This window comes from Ailuropoda melanoleuca, chromosome 12, assembly GCF_002007445.2.
Source record: "Ailuropoda melanoleuca isolate Jingjing chromosome 12, ASM200744v2, whole genome shotgun sequence".
NCBI lineage: Eukaryota > Metazoa > Chordata > Mammalia > Carnivora > Ursidae > Ailuropoda > Ailuropoda melanoleuca.
In genome coordinates, this window is record NC_048229.1 from 22,593,021 (window position 1) to 22,618,222 (window position 25,202).

General features: G+C 51.4%; 2 protein-coding genes across 15 annotated transcripts; one reads left to right on the forward strand and one right to left on the reverse strand.

The window, feature by feature from the left end:
* Positions 1-1,212: 1,212 nt before the first annotated feature.
* CRYBA4 (crystallin beta A4) lies at positions 1,213-16,172 on the reverse strand. Of its 9 annotated transcripts, none has more exons than XM_034638912.1 (7): positions 16,048-16,172; positions 7,641-7,761; positions 6,755-6,805; positions 6,026-6,144; positions 4,653-4,794; positions 3,092-3,234; positions 1,213-1,538 (listed from the first exon to the last, which is right to left on the reverse strand). In XM_034638912.1, exons 1-7 carry the CDS (start codon positions 16,050-16,052, stop codon positions 1,391-1,393), a joined length of 729 nt encoding a protein of 242 aa, XP_034494803.1. In that variant the 5' UTR covers positions 16,053-16,172; the 3' UTR covers positions 1,213-1,390. The 9 variants fall into 9 exon arrangements, with proteins under 9 accessions (XP_034494803.1, XP_034494804.1, XP_034494800.1 ...); XM_034638913.1 differs by lacking the exon at positions 16,048-16,172 and adding an exon at positions 13,268-13,421; XM_034638909.1 differs by lacking the exon at positions 16,048-16,172 and adding an exon at positions 12,225-12,411.
* CRYBB1 (crystallin beta B1) lies at positions 10,121-23,673 on the forward strand. 6 transcript variants are annotated; one of them, XM_034638906.1, is made up of 7 exons: positions 10,121-10,236; positions 11,547-11,564; positions 12,962-13,154; positions 14,871-14,989; positions 18,605-18,737; positions 21,373-21,515; positions 23,409-23,673. In XM_034638906.1, the coding sequence occupies exons 3-7, from the start codon at positions 12,981-12,983 to the stop codon at positions 23,590-23,592; spliced, it is 753 nt and encodes a 250-aa protein (XP_034494797.1). In that variant the 5' UTR covers positions 10,121-10,236; positions 11,547-11,564; positions 12,962-12,980; the 3' UTR covers positions 23,593-23,673. The 6 variants fall into 6 exon arrangements, with proteins under 6 accessions (XP_034494797.1, XP_034494795.1, XP_034494794.1 ...); XM_034638904.1 differs by lacking the exon at positions 10,121-10,236 and having other exon boundaries at positions 11,105-11,564; positions 12,943-13,154; XM_034638903.1 differs by lacking the exon at positions 10,121-10,236 and having other exon boundaries at positions 11,107-11,564; positions 12,950-13,154.
* The last annotated feature ends 1,529 nt before the right edge of the window (positions 23,674-25,202 follow it).

Sequence of the window (25,202 nt, forward strand, 5' to 3'; positions counted from 1 at the left end):
GGGTGAGAGAAAGGACTTCAAGTCTCTCGTGTACCACTTTCCAGGGCCTGGTGCACAGAGGGTCCCAGGCAAATGATGGTCTGAATGGATGGGACAATAGCCAATGAGGGGTTAAGAAACTCAAGAGCCAGTGTTCCCAAACACATCCCTCCCCTTCCTGAGCCAGATAATGTTATCTTTTCCAGCAGCCTGCTCAGACCCCACCCTGTCCGTCCCACTTACTGAAGGCAGAGGAAGCTAGTCTGGAAAAAGAGCCAGAAGGCTTATGAAGTTAAGGCAATCTACATAATAAAGAACCTGGGGGTGGGGAGAGAACCCGAGCTAGGGCCAGATCCCTGCTCAGGCTGCACGTGGAAGGGGAGTTTATGTCTTTGTTTTAAAGACCTCCTTTAGAGGGTAGAAGATGTCAATTGAGACACTCCAGAGTAGTGTGTGAGAGCGAACTGTGGGTAAAGATAAAAGGAATATGAGAAATTTTGCGAGGGGAGAGAACTGGCTCCCTTCGCACGTGGCTTTAAAAAACACAAACTAGGGGGCCTGGCTGGCTCAGTCGGTTAAGTGTCTGCCTTCGGCTCAGGTCATGATCTCAGGGTCCTGGGATCGAGTTCTGATCGGGCTCCCTGCTCAGCGGGGAGTCTGCTTCTCCCTCTGCCCATCCCCCCCTTATGCTCTCTCTCTGTCAAATAAATAAATAATAAAATCTTTAAAAAATATGTGTGTATATGTGTATATATAAGTGCACCTAATAACAGGGTATCAACATTCTAGAATAAAGAAAAAAATCAGGAAGCAAAAATGCGTAAAACTAAAGGGAGAAACAGATAAACCCAGGTTATAGTAGGAGATGTTAACAACCGTCTCTCAGTGACTGATAAAAATTTGAGTTAAAAAAAATCAGCAGGGGCGCCTGGGTGGCTCAGTGGTTAAGCGTCTGCCTTCGGCTCAGGGCGTGATACCGGTGTTCTGGGATCGAGCCCCTCATCAGGCTCTTCCACTATGAGCCTACTTCTTCCTCTCCCACTCCCCCTGCTTGTGTTCCCTCTCTCGCTGGCTGTCTCTATCTCTGTCGAATAAATAAATAAAATCTTAAAAAAAAAAAAAAAGTAAGATGGAGCAAAGTCAGACAGACAGAAACAATGGAGCAAGTCCGTAAAGCAGAAAAACCGGTTCCTCGAAAGGTTCAATGAAATTAAAAAGCACAAGCTAGCACTAGACCTTCTTTTTTATTTCTTTTTGTTTTTCGTGCTGACTGTGCATGAACTGGCTCACATGGGTGCTGGGTTCACAGGGGCCGCAGGGGGAGGCAGAGGAGTGGGCACGGAGGAACCTCCCAGCTCCTCCATCCAGACAGGCACACGTGCGCTCCTCGGTGCCGCGCCGGGCCCCCCGCTCACTGCTGGATCCTGCGGACACTCTGCACCTGGAAGGTCTGGGCGTGAGAGCCCCACTCTCGGAAATGCTTGTAGTCGCCTGAGTGGTGATCGCACTCCAGAACGTACTGAAAGCCTCGGTAGCCGGGAAACTGGGAGCAAACCCAGCTGGGGAAGGGAAGAGGCAGACCGTCACCCTAAAGAGGCACCAGCAAGGTAAACACACGGGGACCAAGGGACCCATGCTGCATACACATTCTGGCCATCCTGGCCTCCCTTCGCTGCTTACAATGTGCCCTGCTCCACCCACCACTGGGCCTGTGATCATGCTGTTCCTTCTGCCAAGAACACCATTCCAGCCATTCTTTGCCTGGCCCCTCGCCAAGTTGGATTTACCCTTCGGGTCTCAGCTTGTTCTGAGGACTGGTTCTCCAATTGGGCTACACTCTTACTGGTCCTCTGTAGCTTTCATATAATTAGATAATTAACCGGTTATTTGTAAAATGTCAGCCTCCCCTGCCAGCAGATGAGCTCCTGGGTGTAGGGGTGTGTGTGGGTCTGGTTCATTGGGATTTCTGGTGCGGAGTGCAATGCCCAGCACAGAGGAGGGGCTAATAAATACTGAAAGAAGGAAGGGAGGGAAGGAGGGAGGAAGGAAGGAGTGGAGAATCTTAGTCCTTCCTCTTCTCCCTTAACCAGAAGCCCTTCCAAGGAAAAAGCTATTGTTCTTTCCATTCATTGACCCCTACATTGTTCAGGACTGGACAAGAATTGGTGTCTCACTTTCTGAGCTTCCGTTTCCCCTTCTATAAGAAGGAAGTGGACTCAAGAATCACAAGAGGTCCATGCTACTCTGGAACAAAATTCTCTGATGGTTAAAAAACAAACAAACCAAACCAAACAAACAAAAAACCCACCTCCCACCTTCACCCCTGCCAGGAGCCAAGGGGCACTTAGAGGGTCGTCCTAATGTCCTCCCTAAGTCAAGCCCTCACATCCCGCACTCACCTGCCGGCCCCAGGGGAGAAAGGGTGTGAAGGGTCAGTCAGTTCCCAGCTGGAACCTGGCTTCAGTCACCTAGCTCCCTGCGGGCTTGGAGCACACCTGCGGACTTGGAGCCACACCTACTTAGGCCGGGGTACCCCTTCTCTCCACCCCTCCACCTCTCAGGCAAGGAGGGAAAACGCTTGCTCAGCCAACAAGCATGTGACCAGTCCTAGCCAATCAGACCACCCCTTCTTGCACATGGCAATTGGTTCAGAGTTGAGCACATGACCCAAGTTGGGCCAATGAGAACCTTTCCTAGAACCTTTGGTGGACTCACTGAGAAAGAGGCGCTCTCTTTCCCTGGGGCTGGCCCGAGTAAGGACGAAGCTACCCGGTTGCCTTTGCTTAGGAAGAGCTTGCCTGAGAATATTGCCACGATGAGGCAGACAGAGCAAGAGAGGGAGAAAGACAGAATCCTGCACCTGGATCCAGCTGTGCCTGAGCTAGTGACAAGGGTCAATAAATATCCTTTGGGCACAGTATCAGTTTGATATGGGAGTCTGCCACTTGCGGTCCTACAAATTCTGCCTGATCCCTCCCTGTGCCTCAGTGTCCTCCTCTGGAATGTGGGCATCAGAGCCCCAAAGTCCCCAGCACAGAGTTTTCACAGGAGGTAGCCCTACCCCGCCCAACAGCCTCTCCTTCCCTGCCAGGCAGAGCTTGGCTTCACTTACGCCCCCGAGTGGACGTGGAAGGAGCCCACTTCATTGCCGTCCCAGCCCATGGCCTGGAGGGAGGGGTAGTCATCACTCAGCTCCCCTTTCCTGCCCAGAAAGTTCTCTTGCTCGAAGATGGTCAGCCTTGAGTCACGATGGTTCTGTAGGCAGAGGAAACGTCAGGCCACCAGGCACCCAGCTGAGAACCCAGGAGCCTCTGCTGACACCCTTGCCCTTGTCCGCCCAAAACAGCCTTCCTTACAAACCCTTTGGAAGGGTAATAAGCCAACAAAACCTTACAAAAGGTGTATACCATTTGCCCTTCCTGAAATGTACACAGAGAAAATAACTAAGGAACAAATAAGCCACAGGGATGTTCATCCCAGCCTTAGAGATAACTGAAAAGATAAGGAAGGAAAGGAAGGAAGGAGGAAGGGAGGGAGGAAGGGACTCAACCTGAATGGCCCCAACTAGGGGATCAGGTGGTTAACTGAGGTAAGAAGAGGATTATTGTGATCTGGGTTCAAATCCTGACTCTCCATGTACCAGCTGGGACGTGTCACATAGTGTTTCTCAGCTGTTTCCATACCCATAAAATGAAACTGCCTCCACTTGTCAGGATCATTCGGAGAACAAAATGAAATCAGGGTTAGCATCTGTCACGGTCCACCATGGTCCCTGTATCGGCACAATGTCCGGGCCATTGTGGAATACAGGAGCAAATGAACTTACAACTTGAGCTATGAACAATGATGCTGTCAGTGAGATTTAATCACCCCGGGAGGATGATTGTGATCTATTTGCCCAGTGAGAAAAGTTGGTTTCCAAGCCTGGGGTTCGTTACAATTCCATTTTTGTAACAAAGTTGCAAGTGTGCCTAGATACATAGGTACAGGTGACATGGGTAGATACATATAGACACAGATGTCAATATCAGTTGGGGTAGGCAGAATTTGTGGATAACAAATAAGGCCAAAGTAAGTTTCCAGCAGTGTTAAGACCGGGCTTCTGTCTCAGAAGTGTGGGTATGTGGGACTTCTCTTACTCTGTTCCATCAGGTTTCGTTCTGAACTTTGGGTGATAAATCTATGTGCCTTGGATGAGTTTTAAATTAATGAAAGTTGCTTCTGAAGAAAAAAAATACATCTTTCGAGCCTCAAGAAAGAGCTCATACTGCCCACCTCCACCCATACTCCATAAACAGTGGCTAGACTATAAAATCAGGAACACTGATAATGAATCAGGAAGAAGAAATAGAACCTTCCTCCCCATCTTGTCCTGCCACCTCTGGCACTCAGCTTCTCCCTGTATCCCGAGTCATGAAAAGAGGGACATAAAACATGCAGGGGCTCATATCATAACCAAAGTCGTGAAGGTCAAAATATGTGCAGTGATCTGGTCCAGATGTTACCCATTCTTTTCCCCATAATGTGACTCCATTTCAAGATGAAGAGAACAAGGCTCAGAGAGGGGAGGGAGGGATGCCACGTCACAGAGCATGAAGAAGCAACACAAGAATTTGAACTCTGGGGTAGTCAGTTCCCAAACCCCACTGGGACGAGGTGGTGGCAGAACTCACAGCACAGGCCACCGGTCGGAAGGAGGTGAGCCTATCGGAGGGGTAGGCGGTGTTGCCACTCCAGGCATCCCAGCACGGGTACTCGCCTCGCTCCAGCACATACTGCTGTCCTTGGAAGCCAGCATGCTCAAAGCCTACCCACCTGTGGATAGAGGGCAGAGAGTGCAAGAGGTAAGAGACCCTTCATCCATCCCAAGTTCTAGATCAACGGTCATCATTTGGGAGTTACCATTTGGGAGGCATTTAACCAACGTCTAGAGATATTTTTAGGTGTCACACTGGGAGGAGGGAGGAGCCTGTACCCCTGTACCCCTACCCTGGACGGTACAGCTGCGAGCCACAACTGAAGCATGGATCAGGTCCTCAACAGCAGGGTGCCCACCACTCCTGCTGTCATCTGGCCCCTTTTGGTGTCATCCTGTGGGACGAGGGACACAGGAGGCTGCCACCATGATGACCTTGCATTTGCTGTCTATGTAAGTAACAAGCAGTCTTATGTAAGTAATAAACCTGAGCTTATTTTCTCCTTCCAGGCAAAATCTGTCAGTTTGCTGGACGTATCCTTGGACAGGTCGCCGCTCCCATCTGATCCCCCATTCCCCACCTGTACAAAGCAGAAGCTAAAAGAATTTTTCCCCTAGGTGTCGAGGTGCATAAATACCACGCAAGATGACCAGAGTGGCACTCACAGGCATGGTATAAAGTGACTCCAAATCACATACAGAGAACATTGTTCTCCTTTCATTCTACTTCCCAAACTTCTAGAAACTTCTATCTAGTATGGTAGCCTCTGGCCACATGTAGCTAATTAAATTTAAACTTATATAAAATTAAATTAAATTAAATTAAAAATTCAGTTCTTTAGATGCACCAATTACATTTCAAGTCCTCAACGGTCATATGCAGCCAGAGTTCCAAATCAGATAATGCAGAAAGTTCTACAGAAAAAAGTGCTGGTATGGATAGAAGCCTCAGTATATTAGTGTGTCATTAATACTTCCACATTTCATGAATCTCCCTCTTTTGCTTTTAACATGACCTATCTCGTGCTCAGAGCCTCTGGCAACAATGTTCAACTAAAGATTAATAGCATTATTTTTTACTATATATATTTTTATAATTACCTTCTATTTTTGGCAAGTGATTTCTTTTCATTTATGCTTTAGAGGGACATTTCAGACCCAACACTTGATTCTAAAAGTCTGCCCCTACAAGGCCGGCTCATCCAATGGGCAGGATCTGTGTGAATGATGATTTCTACATTTGGGCAGTGCACAACCTGCTTAACCTTACACTACTGTCTTGTGCACTCCTCAGCACTTTGGACCCAAGGAAGGCACACTGGTACCNACCCCCCCCCCCCACCGACTCACGCTCCGCTCAGCACTTTCAAAGACCGCACAGTCTCAAAGCCAAGCTCCAGCACACTGGGGCACTCCGCCGTAAACTCATGCCTCCGGCCCTGGAAGCCCTCCTCGTCCCACACCACAATCTGTGACAGAAAGAAAAGGGGGAGACCAACATCAGAGTCCTGTGGGGGACCTCACCCCAGGACTAAGGGTGGGGCAGGGCAGGTAAAGTAAAGACTGCAAACTCAGATGCCTCCAGGGTAGGTAAAGAGGGGGGAGGGCTGCAAACTGGAAAGCACAGACCCCATAAATGGGTGATCTCTGCTCGGCGCCACCTCTTTTTGCCACCTGGGAATGCCAACCAGATTTTCCAATTTCTCAAGACAATCACTGTATCTGGACTTTTCTATGGACCCGCCAGGTTTTTAAAGGCTGATGATAAATTTGAAAAAAAAATTATTTTTAACACCGAGGGGACCAAAGAAACCATGCCCGAAGACTGTGTGCCATTACCAGTTTGCCGTCTCTGCCAGAGGGTCACTGGTTAAATCTGGGGACCAGAAGACCCCAGTTCAAATCGAGACCATGTGTATAACCTTGGGCAAGTCCCTTCCCCTCTTTGAGCCTCGACTGCATCTTCTGCAAAATGGGGCCTCGTAACACCCACCCCCCCAAAGTGAGGTGGGGATTCTGCACCTCTGCACCCCCTTCACTCCTCAGACACACCCCCACCCCTGCCGTGCCTCTTCCTACCTTCCAGTGTCCCGCGGACTTGGTGCACTGCAGGGTCATGTTGCCAGCTTCCTACGCGAGAGAAGAACATGATAACCTGCCACTCCGACCACCTGCTGTCCTTCCGGATGATCGAGTCTGGCTTGGGCAAGGTCGGCATCCAGATGGGATCCAGGTAAGACTGGGCTAGTCCTCTCCTTCCCAATCTGTGACTTTCCATCTGTAACTAATGTCATCTCCCTTCCTCGCATCCTATACACGATCTCAAAACTTACCCATTCTGGTCCCGTTGCCTCTGAACCCCACTCGATGTTAATTGAGCTGCTCGCTATGGGAAAATTTCTGTGGCTGCCGGTGGGATGGGTCACTGTAGCCTATGCCAGGGTGCTAAGTTTAAGAAAGCCTCCCCAAGACGACACCTGATGCAAAGAAGTGACTCTCATGGTGGCAATCAAGGTAATAGGACTATAGGAATAATTTGGTTTTTAAATGAGGGTGACAGGTGTTGGTCTTGACCTTGGGGGCCTGACCTTGGTTAGGGTGAGGATGACATTCAGGATGGCACAGTGACATCCTCAGGACTGGAGACCTGGTCTCCCCACCTCCCAAGATGCTTGCTCAGAGCATGGATCCCACCCCTTCTCCAAGCCTGGGACTTACCAAGACCGACCCAGAGAATATGCCAGAACATGCTGGGACCAGCCGAGGTCAGGCTCTTATAGGCAGGGAGGGGAGAGGGCCCCTGGGAGACAAAGCTCCGACTCAGCATGTGAGCAGCCGAAACAAAAGCCGGTCCTGGCTCAAGTCCCAGTGGAGAGGTGTCAGCAGCGTTGGCTGCAGCTGGACGGGAAGGGTCAGGTGGCCTCCCTCAGGGATCAGCCATGAAGAAGAGAAGGGGAAGTTCTACCTTCATCAGCTCCATGGGACTCCAGATTGGGGCAGGAGAATGAGCACTGGACAAGGCATCCCAAAACTTCACCCTTCCTAGCTGTGTGACCTGCGGCAGGTCATTTCTCCTCAGTTTCTGCCTATAAAACAGGACAAGAATAAACCACATCACTGGGCTGTTGTGAGGGTATGTAACACGCCTGGCACAGAGAATATATTCAACAAATGCCTGTATATTTCCTCCTCCCACACCCCTTCATCTTCCAGCAGGGGCAATCAGGGTAGGCTTCATGTTGGAGGTGGCGTTTCCTTTTTTTAAAAGGTTTTATTTATTTATTTGAGAGAGAGAGAGAGAGCAAGTGAGCATGAGCGGGAGGAGGAGCAGAAAGAGAGGGACAAGCAGGCTCCGTGCTGAGCACACAGCTGGTCTCGGGGCTCCATCCCATGACCCTGAGATCATGACCCGAGCTGAAATCAAGACTTGGACGCCTACCTGACTAAACCACCAGGAGCCCCTGGAAGTGGCATTTAAACTAGACTCCAAAGGGCAAGGAAGATTTGTACAAAGTGAGATGCAAGAAATGCTTTTTCTAAGCAAAAATGTGGAGGTGGAATTCGGGGTATATGTACGAGAAAGAGCTGGTAGCCCAATTGAGCTGGAGTTCCGGGACCCTCCGAGAGAGAGCTGGGCAAGAAAGGCAGGCTGAGCCTGGGTCTCCAGGACCCACAGAGTTCAAAAAGGAGTCCAGATGGCCCTGCAGGCAGACTGAAGCAGCTGTGCAAACGCAAGCACACCTGCCAGGTACCCAGGGTTTGTGAAACGCACTTTGAATACCCTCCCCCTATGCTCCTACCCTCCGGGCTGACCCAAGAGGGGCCTCTTACAGTGGAGGAAAGAGTGTGGCTGGAAACAAGACCACTCTTGTGGGTGGAACCCAGCCCTGCCTCCTAACATCTGGGTGACCTAGCGGATGTCTGAACTCAGCTTCTGGCCTGTAAAATGACAACATTAGCTCCCTTCTGGGCCAGTTACGTGCAGCCTCATCAAATGCATGACTTTGATGAAAGGCTACCATGAAGACAAAAGGCTAGGAGTGCAGCCTCCGGGGCCAGGCAGCCTGGGTCCACATCCCACCCTGCTGGCCGGGAACCTTGAGTGTGTGACTTAATCTCTCTGAGCTTCAATTTCCTCGTGTACAGATGGCTGTAAAAATAAATAAATAAATTGGGCTTAGCCTACAAGATCAGAGTATTGTGAGGGGAAATGTGAATGACACACGAAAAGCACTTTCTGTTCGGAACTGCTCCTGAAACACGGAAAGCATTAGGGGTCTCCTCATTGTCGTCATCATTGCTAATAATAAAAATGATTACTCTCAAGATAATCTGTGCCTCCATGTTGACTGCAGTGTTATTCACAACCGCCAGGATATGGGGAGGATCTGAGTGTCCACCAATGGATGAAGGGATAAAGAAGATGTGATATATACACATATGTATATTACTTAACCATGAGAAGAAAGAATTCTTCCATGTGCAGTAACACGGGTGGACCTCGGGGGCATTATGCTAAGTGAACTATGTCGGACAGAGAAAGACAAATACTGTAGAATATCGCTTATATATGAGAGCTACAAGAGACAAACACAGAAACAGAGAGTAAAGGGATGTTCCAGGGGTTGGGGGGTGGGGGAAGCGGGGAGATGTTGCTCGAAGGGGACAAACTCCCAGGTATAAAATTAGGAAGTTTGGGGATCTAGTGTATTTGAATGTGGTTAAGAGAGGAGATCGTCAGTGTTCTCAACCACAAAAACAAAACAGTAATTGTGCGATCTGGTGGGAGGTGGGAGCTAATATGATGGTGGTAGTCATTTTGCAGTCAATGCATTGTACGCCTTATACTTACACAGCGTTATGTGTCAATTACAGCTCTGTAAAGCTGAAAAGATATTCCTAAATAATTCTTCATATAAAAGCAGGAGTGCATCATTTTCAAGAGCTTAGATTCAGGAGTTAAAATGTGACTCCTGATTCCATTTCATCGATGAGCTAACAAGCTGAGAGCGGAGGAAGGGACTTGCTTTGGTTTCCTCATCTGCAAACGAGATTGATCCCAGAGCCCCCTCATAGTGAGGATTACAGGACCCAAGTCCGTAAAATGCTCAGGGTGCAGCCACCCAGCCTGGGGGGCCAGCCCCTATCTCTGCCCCCACCCTTTGGCAGGCAGCCCATGGCCACGGGGAATATGGAACTGCCCCAGACAGCCTGGCCTTGAAGCCCAGACCTGTGGGTGCACCCCCTGCCCAGCCACAGGCATCTTGGCCCCCGTTCCACTGGCTGCTCCATCCTGTGGTTCCTGCCCCCCTCCCAGGCCTTGGCCCAGGATGAAAGGCTGAGAGGGAGGCTGGGAAGTGAGGGGATGCTGGGTAGGGCTGGAGGAGCAGACAGCACAGTTGGTCCCAGGCCATGGTGATCTCAGGGCGGAGCTGGGCTCTGTGGGGGGCTGGGTCCCGGGACTCCACAGAAGAGGCAGGAACCCCGGGCCGCTGCCACTACCTGGGGCCAGGAAGCCAGACAGCAGGCTGATCTTGCTCAGCAGTTCCCCCAGCTCTACTGTGAGTTCACACTGTGGGACCTTGGAGAAGTCACCTGTTCCAGCTGGGCCTCAGTTTCTCCATTTGTGAAAGGAGGGAATTGGATGAGAAGACTCCTGGCGTCTGTTCCATTGTTCTGAGTTTTTACAGCTCTATTTGACTTCTGTCTGTCTTCTCCCCTTCACTGTCCGTCTCCCCCTCTGCTCCTCTGCATTTCTGTCTTCTTTCTTTCTCTGTGGCTCTCCACTTCTCCCAGCCGGTCACCCTATTTCTCTCCCCCCATCATGGTTCCCCTTTCTCCCCCTGTACCCCAGCTTCCATTATAAGCCATTGGCAGGACCACGTATTCCCCCCAAATTGATCGAGGGTGCCATCTGTGCCAGACCCTGTGCTCAGTGCTAGGGTCCAGCAGAGCACAAGAAATGGTGGGGTTCAGGGCTTCCCCAAGGAAGCTCCGAGACGGCCAGTCATGCTCCTGGCCACCGGCTCTGGCCCTGGGGTCAGAGTATGGAGGGGAGCTTTTCCAGGCAGGTCAGGGAAGAGTAGGGAAAGAGTCTGGGCCTCACGTGGGCAGAGGAACAGGACGCAGGCTCTGAACATTCAACTCACCTGAGCCCAGCCCCCCTCTTCCCCGCCCCTGCTCTATCCTGACCTTTAAACCGGGGGCAGAAAGTCAGGCCAGAGCCAAGGTCGGATAGCGGATAGCGTGAGAATGAAGCAGACAGGCTCCCCAGGCAGCCTGCTGGGGGCGGTTCCCGGCTCTGACCTTTCTGTCAGAGAGCTCACTTGGCTCGTCTGTGAAATGGGTACTGAAAGTACCAAATAAGGTGGGTCGTCCTGGGGCTTGACCAAGGCGGGCCCACAGCCAGCACTTAGCAGGTGGGGCTGTTGACATCACACCCACACGGGCCTTTACAAAGCATTTTCCCATCTGTGGTGCTCCTTGCCACCCAAATACCCTGCCCCTTGGGGATCCCCTTTCCCTTGCCCCAGGATTAGCAGCCAAAGGGGAACCCGTGGGCCTAGCACAGCTGGGGTTTTAGAGAAAGGCCTCCAGCTAGGGGCCAGGCCCAGGGCGAGGTGAAGTGGCAGCTGGCCAGGGTTTCTGCTGCGCGAGCTGGGCTCACAATGGAAAGTGCTGCCCTCCACAGGAACCCCGGCAAGGTCGGGGCCCCGGGGGCTGCTCCCTGCCCAGAGTCTGCTGAGCCAGCTCCCGCTTTGTGCCATAGACCATGGGCCCTGGTGTCTGCCAGACTATAAAATGGGGGGTCGGCCCCCAGTCACACACTGCACCAGCCCGCCCGCCTGACCGCCTGCCTGTCCTTCAGCAGGAAGTAGCAGGTCCCCAGGTAAGAGGGGACCCAGCAGCTGCTGAGAGCCGGAAGGGAGGGGAGAGGAAAGGGGAGGCAGAGAGAGGGGGAGGCAGAGAGAGCCATGACAGAAGAGAGAGAAAGGCAGAGAGAGAGAGAGAAGATAAAAGTAAACAGAGAAAGGCAGAGAGAGGAAGAGAGGGAGGAGAGGGAGAGAGAGAGAGGGAGGGAGGGAGAGAGAGAGCGAGCGCATCAGCATTCCCAGGAAGGAAGGAGCACAACTCAGGGGAATGTTGATTCACAGAGTGACATGGGGGTTGTGGGGGTTAAGCGAGAGTGTGCAAGTCACAGATGTGGCCCAGATGTCTGGCCTGCCCAGAATGGGCAGGTCCTCAGGGGAGGTGGGGGAGGGATCTGCTTACCCCAAAGAGCTCCTTCTTATACAAAGTGTTCAGGAATCAGCTGGACCAGAGGGTTTCAATCTGTGCTGTCAGGGGGTCCTCAAATCCCCAGAAATTACCTCCAAAATTAAAGTGGGCCCAGGACAAGGCGTTCTTCAAACACTCAAAGGTGTCCGTGACCACGAAGCAATGAGGAACTAGACTCATTGACCAGAGCCGTCTCCAGCCAGAGCCGTCTCCAGCCAGAGCCCACGCAGGCATAGTCACCATTTCAGAGCCACCCCCCCCACACACACACACTGAATCCATCCTCTTGGCTCCCTCTTGATGCCCCAGTCCCAGGCCCGTGTCTGCACCCACACACCCATTCCCGGAAAATGCCAGAGGGAACGGAGTCAGGAACCAGCATGCGTTCATTCCCCAAACAGGTGTCAGTGGAGATCTCCTATGGGAGATGCTGCTGGGCCAAGTGCTGGGGACCGAGGGGTGGATTTGTCCAAATAAGGAAACAGCAGAGCAATTAATAACCCGGTTGCTGGGTCCATCTACTTGAGTTGAAACCGGAGTCCTACCTCTAAGCGGTGGGCGGTGTGCACTTGGGCGGGTCACCTCCCTTCTCTGAGCTCAGCGGGGATTCCATGGCACCCACTGCACGGGGTCAGCCTTCATTCATGGGCGTAACAGGCCTGGCGTACCCCAAATACTCCCCAAGGGGATGTGTTATTAACCTGGTGGGGCTAATTGATACCACGCCAGCAGAGAAGCGAGGTGAGCGGTGTGCACAGCCACGGGGCGCAAAGGAAGGACAGAGCTGGGGAACAGGGGTGGAAAGGAAGGTGTGGCTGGTGAAAGGCCTGGAGGAAGGCATTTCAGGGATGCGTGGTCCCCAGACAGGGAATTTAGAATGAGAGAGAGAGAGAGAGAGAGCAAATGAGTTCAAAGAAGGCTGCGAACATCTGGTGGTGGGATGTGGGACTGGGGGGACAGCTTGAGGCTGCCATCCCTGAGTGACCCAGGCCAAAGTCTTCTTTACAGAGGTTTGCAGGTGGGGACCATGTCTCAGGCTGTGAAGGCCTCCACTACGGCTGCCACTGCCGTGAACCCAGGGCCTGATGGGAAGGGGAAGGGCACCCCGGCCACAGGACCTGCCCCAGGCCCCAGCCCCGCTCTGGCCCCAGCATCCGTGCCAACGACCAAAGCCGGGGACCTGCCTCCTGGCAGCTACAAGGTACGCCCCCTGGAGTGCAGGGGCTGGGCACCACCCCTGCACATCCTCTCTTTTTGTCCCCTCTCCCCTCCCCTGCTCTTCCCTTCCCCTTCCTCTCCTCCCTCTCCCCTTACCAGTCCAGCTAGTCTGCACCAGCCTGTGCTCAGAGTTTCTCAAAAGTGAGAAAACACCAGCCTCCCTAGAGGTACTCTAAAAGCAGCAGGTGGCCTCAGACCTTCCTGAAAATTCTTCGAAGCAGTGAGGACTGAAAGAGCTTCCCCAGTCCCCTGGGGTTGGGGTTGGTCTGGTTTCAAACTCCTCCAGTGCACAGAGCTGGGGTCATTTTATAGCGCTGGGTTTGCGACAAGCTCTCATGGGGTCCACGCCTGGCTGGCTTTTGTCCTTCCGTTACTTCGTTAATATTTCATTTTTATTTAACTTTGAATAATACAACAATGCCTGCAAACACCACCCCCCCCGATTAAAAGCCAGAACCTGAGAAAAGCCCTCTAACTCTGAAGTCTGCCCCGTGAGCCCACCATCCTTCTCCCCTACTCAAGGCAACTGCCGTCATCACCCCTGCCCGCCATCCGCCTGTGTGCATTTTCACGTCTTATTCCTTTAAAAGAAACTCCTTTCTTGGTGTTTTACGTGTTTTTAACTTCTTGAAATATGCCATGTGCAATCGTTCTGGGTTTTTCTCTTTCTTTTTCACCTACTGTGAGATCGCTAATAGTCACCGCTGCTGCTGTGTTTTGCTGTGGGCCGCTGGTGTTGGCAGCCGTCTGATATTTCAGAGCGAGACTGTCAGGTGGTTGCTAGCTTTGCTCTGGTGCACAGCATGGCCAGGATGTCCTTATCTGCGTCTCCTGAGGCCCACGTCCCAGAGTTTCTCTTGGGAGGACGAGATAGGAGTGGAAGGGCTGGGTCAAGAGTACGGGAACCTCTTCCTTGTAGAGCTGGGGAAACTGAGGCCAGGAGAAGGAAGACACTTGCGTAGGTTGATGTGAATGGCAAGGTTTTCCCAACTTGGGACAATGAGCAGATGAACACCCAAAACAGTAGAGGCTCAGTGAAGCTGGGGATTAGCCCAAGTTCAATGCAGAGGCCCCTACATTGAGGCAGGTGGACTGGCGAGTGTTTTCTGAGCATCAGCTCGGTGGCAGGTCCTCAGGCTGAGGCTGGAGGTGCAGAATTAGAGCAACCCCACAGCCTGTCCCGGAGGAGCTCTTGGTCTTTGGAGGTTGAATATAGGGGAAGAGGGATGCATAGAGAGAGAGCCTGGAGCAAAGCAGCAGTGACTGTATTACTTGTGCCAATAATGGGCTAAGCACAGTGCGGGAGCCCTCAACCAAGCCCACATGGGGCAAGAGCATCAGGGAAGACTTCCTGGAGGACGTGACATCTGAGCCTAAAGCAGGACAGGGAACATGAATTCCAGGATGGGGATGTATGGTGGAGAGGGCATTCCAGGCAGAAGGAACAGCAGAGGAAGGAAGGAAGATCCATCAGTCCCTAATGATGGTGCAGGTTCTAAGTTCAGAAATGGAAGGAAGGGAGGATAGGACTGTTTCACAGAATTTGGCTCATGGCCCACTCTTACATGAGCTGTGCAGGACTGCTTTTATTTAAATAAGTCCTGAATGAAGTTTTGACCTGGAGCCTCTCCAAATGGGAGGTCTACCTCCCCCTTCACTCTGCACCCCTTTCCCCTGGGACGGGGGTTCTCTCCTGCAGCTGGTGGTCTTCGAGCAGGAGAACTTCCAGGGCCGTCGTGCGGAATTCTCCGGGGAGTGCTTGAACCTAGGAGACCGTGGCTTTGACCGAGTGCGCAGCCTCATTGTCACCTCTGGACCGTGAGTGCGGGGCGGGGGGCAGACGTTCCCAGCACCCGGGGAAAATAATAAGGAAACACAGTAGCTGCCATTTACTGCACAACTGCTCCGTGCCCTCCGCCTCAATAGCCGAGACACACGTACTATTTCCAGTCCTCGTTGCAAGCTCAGGAGGGAGGTATTATTCCCCTTCCCATTTTACAGATAAAAAAACTGAGGTCCAGAGAGGTGATTGGATCAGCATAAGGTCACACTCAACAGTAAGTCATGATTCTGGGGGAGAAAGGCTGTCTCTCTGTAGAAGGAGCCCTGCCCATCATTGAGGGCAGGAGGAGACCAGAGGGCCCAGGGTCCACACGCTGTCCCCTCTCCTAGGCATCAAGCAGCCCCACGAGAAGTAATAAGCATCTCCTGAGCATTACGAGGTGCCAGACACTGACTGAGGGCTTTACCTAGATGATGGTTGTGTAAAGGAGGGACTATTCTTCTGACCATTTGACAGCTGGGAAAACGGAGGCTCAGAGGGGTTAAGTCCCTTGGCCAATCACATAGTGGTAAGTGGCAGAGCCTGGATTCATCTCAGGTCAATCAATGTCATCCACAGTGCCTTTGTCACCGTACTGCCCTGCCTGCCCGTGACTCTCTGGGCTTCCCTGAGCCTTAGTGAGCCCCATGTAAAGCAGGAATAATTGTCCCTTGCACATAGTGGCTGTACCAGCTCCAACCCCCGTGGGCTGAGGTCAGGGCACAGGACAAGACCCACCTGGCCCATTTGCCTCTTGTCTCACCAGCCCCAAACCCCGCAAGGGGTATATGATTAGCGTGTACACCCAGCAACAGCGGACTACTGTTCAAAGGGCAGAGATGGGCTTTGAGGTCAGTCAGGCCTGAGTTCGAGTCCCACCCCTCCCATTAGCCTCGTACAATCTCCCAGCCTCAGTTTCCCAACTTCTGAAATGGGGAGAGTAATGGTCCCCACCGCTGGATTATGCTGAGGCCTGAAGGAGAGAAGGCAGCATGGGCCTGGCACGTAGTGAGTGTCCCAACATAGCAGGTGACAGTGACGATTATTCACCCACCTCATTGTCCTGTGAGTTCAGCCAAGTAGTCCCAGTCCAGGGTAGGTGATGGGGAGGGGCGCGTTTCTATCTCCTGCCCCCTCCCCCATCCCTGGTGTGGTCAGCACAGCCTCAGCCCCACCCCCAGCCCCAAAGCCCAGCTGGGAACAGAAGCTGCGGATGTGGCCAATTTGGGTTTTCAGGCTTTTTTTGGTGACGGTGACTCAAACCCAGAGTATTTCTCCTCCAACAAAGAAGCAGCTGGTCCTTGGTGCGTGCTCTGGGGCTGTGCCCACTGGGGAGAGGAAAGGGGCTGTGGTCCAGTGCCCTGGGTGTGTCTCAGGCCCCCCGGGGCTGTGGGAGAGACCGTGGTAGAAAAAGGATGGAGACGGTGAGGTGGGCAGGGGAAGGAGAGGAGAGGGGTGTCCTCAGCACAGGAGTGAGGAAAAGGGCAGGGCATGAAACTTAGGAGCCGTCACCCTGACACCTGACACCCGACACCATCCTGGGACCTTAGCCCGTGACTTAACCTCTCTGAGCCTCAGTTTCCATTGCTGTAATATCCCTGCCCTACTGCTCTCCTTGCTCATAAGGCTCCAGTGACCCACAGGAGATGAGAAAAGACTTTGAAATAAATATTTACGGTCCTCATTCTTATAATAGGTCCTCACTGGGTGTTATGACTCCCAGAGTTATGACAGGGGAAGTTTTGGGGAAGGTGGGCAGGAAGGCAAGACCACATCAGTGTCTGTCTTTCCGTAAGCTCGGAACTCCGGCAGCTTTCCTTCCTTTCTAAGCATCAAAGAGAGTATTCATTGTGCATTCTCTGTGCTGGACTTGCTCTGCGTATTCCTTTTTAGACCCTCATAACCTCCTGACAAGGTAGATGTAATCTTTCCTCTCCTGAGGCTTCATGAGCTTGAGTCATGCAGCAAATAAAGGATGAGCTGGGATTAGAACTTAGGTCTGTCTGTTTCCGGAGTCAGTGCTCTTAACTCCTACACGGCACCATTTCCCAAGGCTCCCTTCCCATCCATCCATCCATCCATCCATCCATCCATCCATCCATCCATCCATTTTCCATTTATTCATCCATCTGCTTACCTAAGCTCTCCCACCTTCCCTCTATCCATCCATCCATCCATCCATCCATCCATCCATCCATCCATCCATCCAACCATCAATATACCCATTCATCCACCCAGCCATCTGTCCTTTTACCCATCTATCTACCTATCCACCCACCTATCCATCCATTCATCTACCCATCCACTCAACCATTACTCACTCCATCCATCCATCCATCCATCCATCCATCCATCCATCCATCCATGCTTTTCTTATCTACTCCAGATCAAGCAGGGCTGAGGCAGATGCCCCTCTATTCTAGGAGTACAACTCCATCTTCAAGTTTGTCATTCCAAGGGGGGTCGGCTCATTCCTCAGACAAAGACCTGAGGCTCCTGGGACTCATTGTTTTCAGTCCGTGGTGGTAGCTCACCACCCACCTGCCCCCCGCCATTTCATTCTGGGTTGAGGAAGATCCCAGAGAGATCATACTAATGTCAGTGTCCCTCTTGTTCCCTGAGAACTCCTGAACGCAGACAGAGCAAGGGGTCTCTTTGCCTCAAACTTTTCATCAACCTTTCCCAGAACCAGGGGATCCCTTTAACACAAGTTCACTTCCCCTCCTGATTCAGGCTGCACTGGGAAAGCCAGGAAAAGCCCCATTTGGCTTCAGACTTGTAATCAGTTCTCCTAGAGGACTGAACAGCTTCAAATGCAGTCACATTTAATTCTCAGAGGTGTCTGAGAGGTAGATGTTACTACCAGTTCCCTCCCACTACCCCCATAGCAAGTACAGAATGTGTTCTGGATTCCAGACCTTGTATGTTGCAAGCCTCTGTATCAACTTTCCCCTTACCCCTGTATTTCCAGGACTATTATTTATTTAATACATTTTGTTTTAAATGACCCTTTTGAACCCAGATAGATATATTTTTTAAAAACCTTTACATCACTTGCACGAATAGAAAGCCAGCATCCCTTACCATAAGTAATAGGTATCCATAAAAATGAACACAACAACCACAAAACGGTGTCTTACACCGCTGCCTGCTCCAGGCTCCGGGCGCGCGGCTGTTCTTGCCTTGTTTCAGAAAGAGAGGCTAGTGAGTGTTAAAGGTCCACTAGCATCCAGCAGAGACTTTCTCCTCGCTGTAATCAGGTTTAAAATAAATTGTCCTCTCATGTCTGTTTCACTCCAGGTTCTCGTAGTACTGAAATGATGTGAATCCCATAACTGGGGAAACATTTCGCTCACATAATGACACACACACTATCTCATTTAATCCTCCACCAACTCCAAGAGAATAGGCAGATTAGCTGAAGAAAGCAAGCCTCAGAGAGGCAGAGCCACTTGCCCAAGGTCACACAGCCAGTAAGTAACAGAGTCTAGGATCAAACCCGCTGGCCTCAGGGCTGCCTTGGAAGGGCGTGGGGAGGGCTTCTGCTGATGGTTTCTCTCCTTTGCTCCTCCTGGCCCCCCTGTCATTCTGTCCATCCCTCTTAAATCCAGCTGGGTCGCCTTTGAGCAGTCCAACTTCCGGGGGGAGATGTTCGTCCTGGAGAAGGGCGAGTACCCGCGCTGGGACACGTGGTCCAGCAGCTACCGCAGCGACAGGCTTATGTCCTTCCGGCCTGTCAAGATGGTGAGTGGCTTCTGAGCCGGTCCTGGGAGATCAATGGGGAGGACAGGAGCAGTTCTCAGGCGTGATGGTGGGCAAGAGAATGGGGGACGAGCAGGGGAAAGAAGGAGGAATGGCAGGCAGGGAGGTGTGATGACCAGAGCGCTGGGCTCTGGTGCTCACTGATTCTTAAGATGTCCCTGGCACCCAGCCCCGGCTAGGAGCCCTGGACAAATGAGAACATGAGCCCCTGGTTTTTTGCCTTCCCTGCTGCTTTTGAGACTCAGGACCCCAGCTGGCAGAGCCAGAAACTTGAGGGTCTTCCTCGCTTCTGTTGGTGGAATGTTTCTATTTCCTGACGGCACATTAGACCTTCCTAAGAGGTTTTGAAAATCCCAGCGCCCATCCAACACATCAAACATGCAGGTTTAAGCTTGTGTGGGAGCTGAGAAGACGGATGTTGTAGAAAACGCACCTTGAGTTTCACGATAAGACAATATAGGGAATGAGCTCCTTTGTAATATTTAACTGAGTTAAATAGCGTAACTTGAAGAAGACTCAAAGCCAAGATCAGTGAATCAGTGGTGTCATCCCCAAGAAATTGTTTTTCCAAAGTTGTGTCGATTACGACTCATGAACCAGCCACGTATTCATTCACCAGTGTTCATTTCCCGTGGCAAACCAACTTTTGCCTCCACGATGGGAATTTTCATGAAGGACGTTCATGAATGTCCATGATGCCAACTGTTTCGGCATCACCAAACTTATCTTAATGGATTGTTCAACCACCCACATCATTCCCACTGTATTTCTCAGAATTTGGGGCTCAGTTATCAGGCTATAAAGAACCCTTTGTAAGAATTCATAGATTCATTTTGGGGTGCCTGGGTGGCTCGGTCAGTTAAGCATCTGACTGTTGGCTTCGGCTCAGATCATAATCGCCAAGTCGTGAAATCGAGCCCCACATCTGGCTCCATGCTGGATGTGGAGTCTGCTTAAGATTCTCTCTCTCTACCTCTCCCTCTGCCCCTTCCCCCCACGTTTCCCCCACCCACCTCCCTGGACTCCCTGCATATGCATGCTCTCTCTCTCTAGAAAGAAAGAAAGAAAGAAAGAAAGAAAGAAAGAAAGAAAGAAAGAAAAAGGAAGGAAGAAGAAAGGAAAGGAGAAGAAAAAAGAAAAGAATTCATAGATTTATCTCTTAGTCAATGGTCCTTAAAAGGCAATCTCTGTCAACAGAACTTGTTTGGAGGACTGACCAGCCAGGGCATTTCTAGTAGCTTCTAGAGCTTTACTGTCCAGTACTGTAGGCAGTAGCTATATGTGGCTGTCGAATGCGTAAATCTTGACTAGTCTGAATAGAGACGTACTCTTAGCGTAACATACAAAACCAGGGTTTGAATACATGGTAAAAAAGTAAACAAGAATGTAATTATCTGGTTAATGTTGCTATATTGGTTACTTATTGAAATTACAATAGGTTGGACATATTTGCTTACATAAAATATATTATTAGGAAAAAACAAAGCCCAGTGCCTGGACCCCACCCCAGACCAATTAAACCTGAATCTCTGGGGCTGGGTCCCCGGCACTGATATCTCCTCCATGCCCAGCAGGTAGTCTGTAGCTGGAGCTGAGAGCAACAGTCCACTCTCTCTCCTCTCCATCCCGGCTACTGTCTTGGTGTGGGCCACCATTATCTCTTCCCTGGGCAGCTCCAGCTCCCTCCCCATTGGGTTCCCTGCCTCCTTCCCAGCCCTTGCTCCTAGGAAATTAGATGCATGTCTCACCTGACCATCTTCCACTTAGAGTCATGCATTCAAACCACTATGGGTTGAATTCTCTCTGCCGGGCTCCGTTGCAGTCTCTGGGTGCACAGCTCTTCACAGGACAGACAAGGTTCCTGGCCTCACGGGAGGCGGCTGCTGAAAACCTAAGCACAGAAATCAATCTGTAAGCACAATGCACGTGGCCCATGCTGCACAGGGGCCATACCGAGTGCTGGGAGAGCAGGAGAGGAGAGTGCGGCTCTGATGGGGTGGGGGGTCGAAGCCGTCCAGGGGTGCTCAGGGAAGCCAGCCCGCAGAGGATGGGAATGGAGTCAGCCACAGGAAGCCTGGAAGGCTTGTCCGCTGCAAAGTGAGTGCAGAGTCCTCAAAGCACAAAGCACGAATGAACTGGGTGTCGAGGAACCTGAAAACAGCCCCTGTGCCTGCGGCCAAGGGACCGGAGAGGAGAAGGGTGAAAGATGGGAGGGGAGGAATGAAACACTTCTCTGAAAGGTTCTGCCCTCACTGGCTGTGTGACGTCAATCAAGAATCTTGACCTCTCTGAGCCTCTGCTTCTCTGGCCATTGTTACCATTTAACAATAAGGATAAATGTTTTGGTAGCACTTGGCGTATGCCAGGCATTGTGCTAAGGCTATATGCATTACTTCATTGAATCGTCATGACAACGCCATAAAATCGAGGCTGTTATCCCCTTTCCCCAGATAAGGAGGGCCCTTCCAGGCTGGACACTGGCAATCCCAGGCAAGTCCCATGGTGGCCTGAGCAGATTCAGCTCTCTCTCTCTCTCCACACCCAGGGGGGCCCTTGAAGTTACTTCTCTTTGCCCCGTTCATACTTCACAAGCCCGACCCAGTCTCTCCTTCTCTAGGACTCCCAGGAGCACAAGATCAGCCTGTTTGAAGGTGCCAACTTCAAGGGTAACACCATGGAGATCCAGGAAGACGACGTGCCCAGTCTCTGGGCCTACGGCTTCTGTGACCGCGTGGGCAGTGTGAGGGTCTCCAGTGGAACGTAAGTACCCCTCAGGCCAGACCCTTGACTTCTGCTTAAAGCCCAGACAGATTCAAAGGCCATCCTCCTTATAGGCTATACCATCGGGTACATAGGGAAGGCCACACAGCTGCTCCCAGAGTCTCCCAGGGCTGGTCCTGGGTTTCCACCCACAGAGCTTTCTTCCTCCGGAAAGTGGATTCGTACTTTAAGGAATTACATGCCGATGTAAACAAACGTGGATAATTGGTTCTAAAAAGATGGAGGGCGGGGAGAATGGGTCTGGGATTGCAGAAATAAGTGAGAGAGGGAGCCGATGCAGGTCGATGAGTCTAGGTGTGTCTAGGGAAAGAACATATTCAGCGACATCCAGAGCCTCTGGGGAAATGAGCAGAATGACTTCTGAGAGGCGAGACTGTGAACACAGGGGCGTTGACCCGTCACTGAGGTGCTGTGAGACCCAGGTGAGCGCTGTGCCCGTCTCTGTGTCTCAGTATTCCCATCTACACAATGGGCATGCCAGAATCCTTGATCTAAAAGGGCCCTTTATCCAAACTCTTCAGATTTGAAGCTTTCAAAACAAAGCCCTGGGACCTTGTTTCTGTGAGAACACAGAGGAGGACTGGATACCCCAAGGAGATCACCGTCTCCATCCCTCTGCCTCTGAACAACCATGCCAGACACTCCTGATCTCCTCTAGGCAAATATAGGGCTTCTGTCTCTCACCTAGGCCTTTTCTGGGTTCCTGTGACAGCATCAGGCTCTGGCTTTTTGCTTGGCCTTTCTTCTTCCCTGAAACCTGTATCCTTCCGTACAAACCACCTGAAATTTACTAAGCATGGCTTGTGGGCCAGGCACCTGCAGTAGGACCCTGGGGGAGACAGGGATGAATAAGGCTCAATTCCTGCCTTCAGGGGGCTCATCGGGCCCAGCAGGGAGGCCCACCTCTACCCATGAGATGATGTCCAGCAACACTGGGTCAGAGATGGTCCACACAGGAGGTCAGAGGAGGAAGGGAGGTTTCTGGGACCTGGGTGTGCGTGCTGGAGTGGAGGGCAGGTCAGAGGTATATCTGAGGGGGCTAGAAGTTACAGCAGACTTTGAAAGATAGGCAGGGGGTGTGGGAGAGGCCTGGACCGACCCTCCCAGCACAGGCAATGACAGAAGTCCGAAATGAATCATTGATGATAACTACATACGAAGCAGTGTGCTCGTTCATTCTCAGTGACTAGTTAGGGAATCTTTGTAACAAACCGATGAGGTAGGCACATTAGTATCATTTCACAGACAGCAAGCTGGAGTTCTGGTAAGTCCTCGACTTTGACTCTTGCAGCTAGCAAGCAGCAGAGCTACGATCTGAACCGAGGCATTGCTGATATCAGGATGCAGGTCCCCAACCACTACATGTAAATTCACTTACATACAGGGGAAACCATTATTTGAGAGGAGACTCCTCCTTCTTCTCTGCCTCCTGACTAATCAGTCCCCAAAGCCTATCCTCATCCCTTCCATCCTGTTCTGTAAGCCCCGGGTCACCACCACCAGTGGGATGCGCCTTCATCTCCCTACCACGCACTCACACGGTATACACACACCGTATACTTAGTAAGCAATTCTGGTACATTTTCCCATTTCGCCCCGTAATAAACCAGCCCTAGTGACCACTCCCACTCTCTAGAAGGGGAAACCAAGGTCTTTTAGAAAGGTGAAGTCACTGGCCAAAGCCAATAGGAAGCTCCAGGAAGGGACAAAGCCAGGACAAAGGAGCTACGCCCGCGTCCTGTGACCCAAGCCCACGAAGGATGGAGAGCGGATGGCAGGGATGGGTGGAGAGCTGACTGGTCCGGGCTGGGGTCCGGGTGCCAGGCAGGGAGGCTGGCCATCTCCACCCTGTCCTTCTTGCTTCCCTCCCAGCTGGGTCGGCTATCAATATCCGGGCTACCGCGGGTACCAGTACCTCCTGGAGCCAGGCGACTTCCGGCACTGGAACGAGTGGGGGGCTTTCCAGCCGCAGATGCAGTCCGTGCGGCGCCTGCGCGACCGGCAGTGGCACCGTGAGGGGTGCTTCCCAGTCCTGGCGGCCGAGCCCCCCAAGTGAATACATACCCTGCTCTTCTCCCTTGCCCCACCCCTCCCTCAGACTGTTTTCCCATCTTTCCCGTGCAAATAAAAGTTCCTAAAGCCAAAATGTCTCTTGGATCTGTGCATAGCTTTGGGGCTCCCCATCATTGCCGGCATGTGACTTCTTCGGTCTTTTTTTTTTTTTTTTTAAAGATTTTATTTATTTATTCGACAGAGATAGAGACAGCCAGTGAGATAGGGAACACAAGCAGGGGGAGTGGGAGAGGAAGAAGCAGGCTCATAGCTGAAGAGCCTGATGTGGGGCTCGATCCCATAACGTCGGGATCACGCCCTGAGCCGAAGGCAGACGCTTAACCGCTGTGCCACCCAGGCGCCNCCCCCCCTTTTTTTTTTTTTGAAGGTTTATTTATTTACATTAGAGAGAGAGAGAGTGCAAGAACATGAGCAGGGGGAGGGGCAAAAGGAGAGGGAGAGAATTCCAAACAGACTCCCCACTGAGTGCAGAGCCCAATGTGGGGCTGGATCTCAGGATCCTGAGATCATGACCTCAGGGGAAGGCAGCTGCTTAACCAACTGAGCCACCCAGGCGCCCCATCCTCAGTCTTCATAATTGTGTATACTAGTAATAAAAACAGCAAACACCACGGAGTTCTTCACACACATTCTCTTAGTGTACCTTTTAGGAGACAGGTATTATAATCATTCCCATTTAACAGGTGAGGAAATTCAGGCTCAGAGAGGGAAAGTGACTTGCCCAAGGTCACAGAGCCCATCGAAAATTGAACCCAGGCAGGCTGGCTGCTGAGCCTACGCTCTTAAACAAATCTGTGTTTTCAAGCTCTTCTCCTTCGTGCACTCTCATGATTTTTTTGTCTTCTCGGCTTAACACCTGTTTTGTTATTTACTTAATACATATATTTTTAAAGAGACCTCCTATTTTGTGCTTAGAGGCATTGATTTGTAAATAAAGCTTTGTAACACCACGGGAAGCGGAAAGTCAGCATCATAGGCCATAGATAGAAAGCAGCTGTGTAAATAGAGTTTTCAGAGGGCCGAGTATCGAACAGACACCACCGCCCGCGGAAGCCTCGAAGCCCATTACCCCTGTGCTCTTTGATAAAATGGGTGATTTCCAACTGTTGGAGGTACAAAAGACATCTTGCTCCAGACAGATTTTCCCTCCCTGATATAATCAAAGAAGATTAAAATGAGCATTATTTTCTTGTATCTGAAGCAGTGTTATTTTATCCTGGGTCCACGTTCCACTGAGAATCATCTGTCCCACTCTAAGTGGTACATGCCCTGCTGTTTGGAAATCGGCACCAGGCTCCATTGACCCCCAAATCAGCACTTAGTGTTGATCGATGTTATTAACCTTTAATCCACACAGGAAGGCTAGGGGAGGTGTTGTCATGGAGGAGGGGATATTGAGGGGGCTTGAGGGATGGGACAGGAGCTTGCTTGGTGGAGAATAGGAAAGATAACATTCCAGGCAGAATAAACAGCAGGGACCTTACTACCCCACATGGCACCTTTGTACAAATGATAAAAAGATACCTCTTTCTCAAGACATTTGACTGCCATCTGCCAGAATTTATTGGTCTAAATCTGCCATGTTTGCAGTGT

What these genes read in the sequence shown, in the direction of transcription:
- CRYBA4 (XM_034638909.1), bottom strand. Translation starts at nt 12,343, where the DNA reads ATGAACGCATGCTGGTTCCTGACTCCGTTCCCTCTGGCATTTTCCGGG. An exon ending in AGTCCGCGGGACACTGGAAG is followed by an intron (nt 6,145 to 6,754) that starts GTAGGAAGAGGC and finishes TTTCTGTCACAG; the next exon opens with ATTGTGGTGTGGGACGAGGA. An exon ending in TCCGACCGGTGGCCTGTGCT is followed by an intron (nt 3,235 to 4,652) that starts GTGAGTTCTGCC and finishes CTCTGCCTACAG; the next exon opens with AACCATCGTGACTCAAGGCT.
- CRYBB1 (XM_034638902.1), top strand. Translation starts at nt 12,598, where the DNA reads ATGGGCGTAACAGGCCTGGCGTACCCCAAATACTCCCCAAGGGGATGT. An exon ending in CTCATTGTCACCTCTGGACC is followed by an intron (nt 14,990 to 18,604) that starts GTGAGTGCGGGG and finishes TCTTAAATCCAG; the next exon opens with CTGGGTCGCCTTTGAGCAGT. An exon ending in GTGAGGGTCTCCAGTGGAAC is followed by an intron (nt 21,516 to 23,408) that starts GTAAGTACCCCT and finishes CTTCCCTCCCAG; the next exon opens with CTGGGTCGGCTATCAATATC.